Below are 6,000 nucleotides of genomic sequence, written 5' to 3' on the forward strand. Positions count from 1 at the left end.
GGCTTACCCGCCCAAGCTCTTTACCTGTATTTGAGCTCTTTGGCACTTCCACGCACGCATGCAGAGCGCACAGCACCTGTGCTCCGCTCCGCTGAGCAGCTGGAGCATCACGGAGGCTTTCAGAGGAGTCGCAAGAGGTAAGGACACATATCCGGAACCCACCACTGTCCTAATTGCAAAGGATCAGTGTAGATGTAATGATTTATTTGATGTCCCTTCTCTGTTCATTCCTCTGATTGCTCTTTGTCTGAGATTGCTAATTTGAGGTCATTTCCTACTGCTTTTCTTCCCATGAACAGAACACATATTCTTTGACTCATCTCCTATTAGTAGGTTGCAGTTACATGCTGGGTTTTGTCTTCATCTATAATGCGTTTCCTGCAAATAAATTGCCTTTAAGATATAGTACTAAAATTTGTGCCACTAATGCAGGGGTGGGCGGGCGGGCCCATTTGATCATCGGAAGGAACCGGTTTGCTCCAACCTGATTGTCGGAGCTACCGGTTGGCCTGAATTGGTCAGAACCAGTGGAATCCCACCTCTGGTTATCCTGTAACTTGATGAATCAAAAATCAAGGTAAAGCTACAGGACAGAGGTGTAAAGCTCGTGTTGTTGCCAGCACATGATGCATCCAGCACATGGGCCACAATTTTGACAGCCCTACTATAGGGGAAAATCTCTCCAGCCACCAGTGCCTTATTTCTGAATTCTTTTGAGATCACATTGTTTTTGATACAGTGATGCAGTGAGATAAAATGTAAGTTTGGGGTGAGCTGAAAAACTATAATTAGGCAATTGAGGCATTACCTTGTGGGCAGAAAATAAATCCCTTTTGCTCTTCAAATAACCTGACAAATTTCCATATTTGCAGTATTCAACTATCATCATCAATGGCCCTGCGAACAACATGAATGACCAGGTGAATATAGAAAATGCATTTCTGCTAATAGTACCAGCAGTGACTTAAGGTAAAAGCTTTCTTAAAGGTAAAACAACAAAAACAAAATTGATGTGACCTTAGCATTAATTGTCCTATACCCGTGATGGTGAACCTATGGCATGTGTGCCACCAGTGGCATGCAGAACCCCCTCTGTGGGCATGTGGATCATCGGCAGCCTGAAAATGGCCTGAAAATGCCCCCCAAAACAGCCAAAACAGGGTGTTTTTAGGTGTTTTCCAGGCTGTTTTCAAGCTGTTCTTTGGACCATTTTCAGAATGTTATGGGGCTGTTTTGGCCCTGAAAGTGGCCTGAAAAAACAGCCTCAAATGGCCTGAAAAACAGCCTGAAAATGGCTTGAAAAACAGCCTGAAAATGGCTTGAAAAACAGCCTGAAAATGACCTGAAAAACAGCCTGAAAATGACCTGAAAAACAGCCTGAAAATGACCTGAAAAACAGCCTGAAAATGACCTGAAAAACAGCCTGAAAATGACCTGAAAAACAGCCTGAAAATGGCTTGAAAAACAGCCTGAAAATGACCTGAAAAACAGCCTTAAAATGACCTGAAAAACAGCCTGAAAATGACCTGAAAAACAGCCTGAAAATGACCTGAAAAACAGCCTGAAAATGGCTTGAAAAACAGCCTGAAAGTGACCTGAAAAACAGCCTGAAAATGACCTGAAAAAGCAGCCTTAAAATGACCTGAAAAAACAGCCTGAAAATGATCTGAAAAAACAGCCTGAAAATGGCTTGAAAAACAGCCTGAAAATGACCTGAAAAACAGCCTGGAAATGACCTGAAAAACAGCCTGAAAATGACCTGAAAAACAGCCTTAAAATGACCTGAAAAACAGCCTGAAAATGACCTGAAAAAGCAGCCTTAAAATGGCTTGAAAAACAGCCTGAAAATGACCTGAAAAACAGCCTTAAAATGACCTGAAAAACAGCCTGGAAATGACCTGAAAAACAGCCTTAAAATGACCTGAAAAACAGCCTGAAAATGACCTGAAAAAACAGCCTGAAAATGACCTGAAAAACAGCCTGAAAATGGCTTGAAAAACAGCCTGAAAATGGCTTGAAAAACAGCCTGAAAATGACCTGAAAAACAGCCTTAAAATGACCTGAAAAACAGCCTGAAAATGACCTGAAAAACAGCCTGAAAATGACCTGAAAAACAGCCTTAAAATGACCTGAAAAACAGCCTGAAAATGGCTTGAAAAACAGCCTGAAAATGACCTGAAAAACAGCCTTAAAATGACCTGAAAAACAGCCTGAAAATAGCTTGAAAAACAGCCTGAAAGTGACCTGAAAAACAGCCTGAAAATGACCTGAAAAAGCAGCCTTAAAATGACCTGAAAAAACAGCCTGAAAATGATCTGAAAAACAGCCTGGAAATGACCTGAAAAACAGCCTTAAAATGACCTGAAAAACAGCCTGAAAATGACCGGAAAAACAGCCTGAAAATGGCTTGAAAAACAGCCTGAAAATGACCTGAAAAACAGCCTGAAAATGGCTTGAAAAACAGCCTGAAAATGACCTGAAAAACAGCCTTAAAATGACCTGAAAAACAGCCTGAAAATGACCTGAAAAACAGCCTTAAAATGACCTGAAAAACAGCCTGGAAATGACCTGAAAAACAGCCTTGAAATGACCTGAAAAACAGCCTGAAAATGACCTGAAAAAACAGCCTGAAAATGACCTGAAAAACAGCCTGAAAATGGCTTGAAAAACAGCCTGAAAATGGCTTGAAAAACAGCCTGAAAATGACCTGAAAAACAGCCTTAAAATGACCTGAAAAACAGCCTGAAAATGACCTGAAAAACAGCCTGAAAATGGCTTGAAAAACAGCCTGAAAATGACCTGAAAAACAGCCTTAAAATGACCTGAAAAGCAGCCTTAAAATGACCTGAAAAACAGCCTGAAAATGACCTGAAAAACAGCCTGAAAATGGCTTGAAAAACAGCCTGAAAATGACCTGAAAAACAGCCTGAAAATGACCTGAAAAAGCAGCCTTAAAATGACCTGAAAAAACAGCCTGAAAATGATCTGAAAAAAACAGCCTGAAAATGACCTGAAAAAACAGCCTGAAAATGACCTGAAAAACAGCCTGAAAATGGCCTGAAAAACAGTCATAAAAGCAGGCCATTTTGGGGGCGTTTTCAGGGTGTTTTTCAGTCGTTTTCAGGCTGTGCTTCAGGCCAAAACAGTCTGGAAAATGGCCTCAAAACAGCCCAAAGAACAGGCAGGTGTGAGCCAGCCAACTGGTCTTTGGGTTTCCAGTGCTTCTGGTGCACGGACATGCACAAACATGGATGCGTGTTTCGGTTTGGGCACTCAGTGCTGAAAAGCTTCGCCATCACTGTCCTATACTCTCTCATAACGTAAAAGCAAAACAAGTTACTTTTAGCTCCGCAAAAATAAAACTAACAAATAAGAGCTTTGATATTTTTTTTACCTCTGCCCTTTGTACATGCTCCCAGCAGATTCACCACATTAAGATGATGCCCTATATGTGTCAACATCTTCAATTCAGTCATTAGAGCCTTATATTCACTTGCTGTTGCTCCTTCTGCAAGGATAAGATAAATTATTAGAGGAAAGGATTGAGTGTCAGCTCCACGAGTAGCTTTCTCTGGTCTAGATTGCCAGATGGTTTCACCCTTGCTGAACTTCAGATCACTTCATTGCTGGGGTTCTTTTAATAGTTGGAAAGTCAGACTGCAATTATGTCACCTGTTCCAGAAACTTAAAATAGGGACTGCTGTGTAACTGGCTGTTCTCTCCAAGTTGGAGCAAGTTATTTCTTAGTTGTTGGATCCTTTTTTTATATTGGAGACTTGCCTTTCTTCCTCTTCAATTCACTCTATTTACGTATATGGAATTTGTTGATGTCACATCTGGATCTGGAGATGTGGAGGATGTTCCAGGACACCCATGGAACTGACTAAGGGTTGAGTTTTGCCTATAAATCTTTCACCAGGAGGCCAGCGGTCCATCATTTCAGCTTTTATTTAATGATTCATGTTTTGCATCAATGAGGGGGAGAGAGAGAGAGAGAGAGAGAGGGAAGGACATAGAAGAAGCTACAGTGATTATAGCTCAGCCATTTTCAAAAGCTGTTGTCTATCACGATATTGTCGCAAAAATGCAATATATTGCCATATTTTTTGGACTATATGACGCACCAGTGTATAAGATGCACCAAGATTTCAAAGAGGTAAGTAAGAAAACACGTTTTTGCCTTCCCTCAGCCCCCAACAGACCTCTGCATGCTTCAGCAGGGTTTGGGTAAGGCAAAAAACCCTCAGTTTTTGCGAAAAACAGCCATTTTTCACAAAAATGGGATGCAGGGGCGGGGCTTCAGGGGGCCAAAAATGGCTGTATTCGGTGTATAAGATGCACCAACATTTCCACTCTCATTTAGCAGGGGAAAGGTATGTCTTATACTTCGAAAAATATGGTAGGTCATAAATTGCAATAATTATAAATTTTGAACATTTGAAAATGAGGATGCATTCAATTTGATTATCCTGAACAAGTGGTGGGATTCAAATTCAGTTCTCTGCCCTAATGACCAGCTGAGTAGGCGGGGCTCGGTGGTCATGTGATTGGGTGGACGTGGCCAAGTCAACATCACTCAGGTTGATGGGCACTTTGACTTCGCTCTTACAATGTAATAAGGATTAACCGGAGAGGCAGTCTCTGTAAGCAGGGCAATAAAGATTAAGCTAGAAGCAACACCAGAATGTTTCGTTCCTGCCTTCCTTACAGGATTAGCCCTGTAAAGTGCAAAAAAACCAAAGGAGATTTCTTCCAACAATCTGTTCTCCGAACTGCTTAGAAAGTTAACAACCAACTCTCCCGAATAGGTGCAAACTGGCTGAATCCACCACTGCCCTCAACTATGAGTCAAATTTTATGCCCAATAAACATAAGGATTTTCCCGACACAAGCTCATACCTTTCAGCATTTTCACAGCAACTACTTTGTACGTGGGTGATTTTTTAATTCCGAATGCAACTGCTTGCACTACTTTCCCAAAAGCACCTCTCCCAAGTGTCTTCCCTGCATCAAAAAGAAATCACAATTGTTTTAAAATTATTTTTAAAAGTGAGACAGCTTTGGGGGGGGGGGGGAATTACAATATTACATTCTCCAATATGCTTTAAAGTTCTCTTGGTATGAACCTGGCAGTATTGTACCAAAAATGCATGAATATATAGAACGTGTGATCAAATGAACCGGTATTATATTGACCTATGTGAAATTATTTTACGTGTAGGATTTTAAGTTGTGAGAAAAATAGGAACAGAGACCATGAACATAATGTGGTCAGTAAGGGAGAAATTACTACTTGTGGCTTTTTTTGATCCTGTGTATTTTAGCCTTTGCTGTTTTGTGTTTTTGGTAACAACATGAACATCTGTTTCTGGGTTATATTAAGAAAGATTTTTAACAAATGACAAATTGTCTAGAAATTCCAAGAAAATTACACTACCAAAAAAAAAACAACCCCGTTATCTCAGCCAATCTCGTGGGCAACTCACTATGTCATAATTTGGCTAGTACAGGCAAGTTTGTATTCATATTTTACAAGTTTTTAAAAATAAATTCATTGATTTTCTTATTTTCTTCTGGAACCTGGTCAACATGTTTTACAACTCTGCTTGTTTAAGACCAAATGCCTGAGATAACAACTTTCCCCAACTATTTTTGAGATCTTCTGCTACGACCCCTTTACTGGTCTTCCTTGTAGACGTTTTTATCAGCAATGGCGGCCATACTTTGGAGTGCCTTTTCTGTAGAATTGGCCTAGGCCCGACACTGTGAACTTTTCAGCTCTTACTTGAAATAGCTTTGAAATAAGGCAGAAGAGATAGTTTAAAAAACATAATTGCTGTGGGATCAATGAAATTCAATAGCCCCTTTTTGTTGAGTAGGGACAAGTTGGAAAGCCCTCGCTGATAATGTTTTCTATTGAATTCTTGCACTGAGTAAGAAACTGGACTCCTAAATAGCCTCTTACGTTATGATACTAGGATTCTATATTACTATTCATTT

General features: G+C 40.3%; 1 protein-coding gene across 1 annotated transcript in view; it reads right to left on the reverse strand.

Moving 5' to 3' along the window:
- The window catches only part of FLT1 (fms related receptor tyrosine kinase 1), a 131,948-nt gene that overhangs the window by 22,173 nt on the left and 103,775 nt on the right, over positions 1 to 6,000 (reverse strand). Inside the window, exons 18-20 of the mRNA XM_081953290.1 lie at positions 4,900 to 5,004; positions 3,395 to 3,508; positions 809 to 897 (exon numbers count right to left, since the gene is read on the reverse strand). Coding sequence (XP_081809416.1) covers positions 809 to 897; positions 3,395 to 3,508; positions 4,900 to 5,004 — 308 coding nt within the window. The remainder of the gene's footprint in view (positions 1 to 808; positions 898 to 3,394; positions 3,509 to 4,899; positions 5,005 to 6,000) is intronic.

This window comes from Natrix helvetica (assembly GCF_964273705.1).
Source record: "Natrix helvetica genome assembly, chromosome: 4".
NCBI lineage: Eukaryota > Metazoa > Chordata > Lepidosauria > Squamata > Natricidae > Natrix > Natrix helvetica.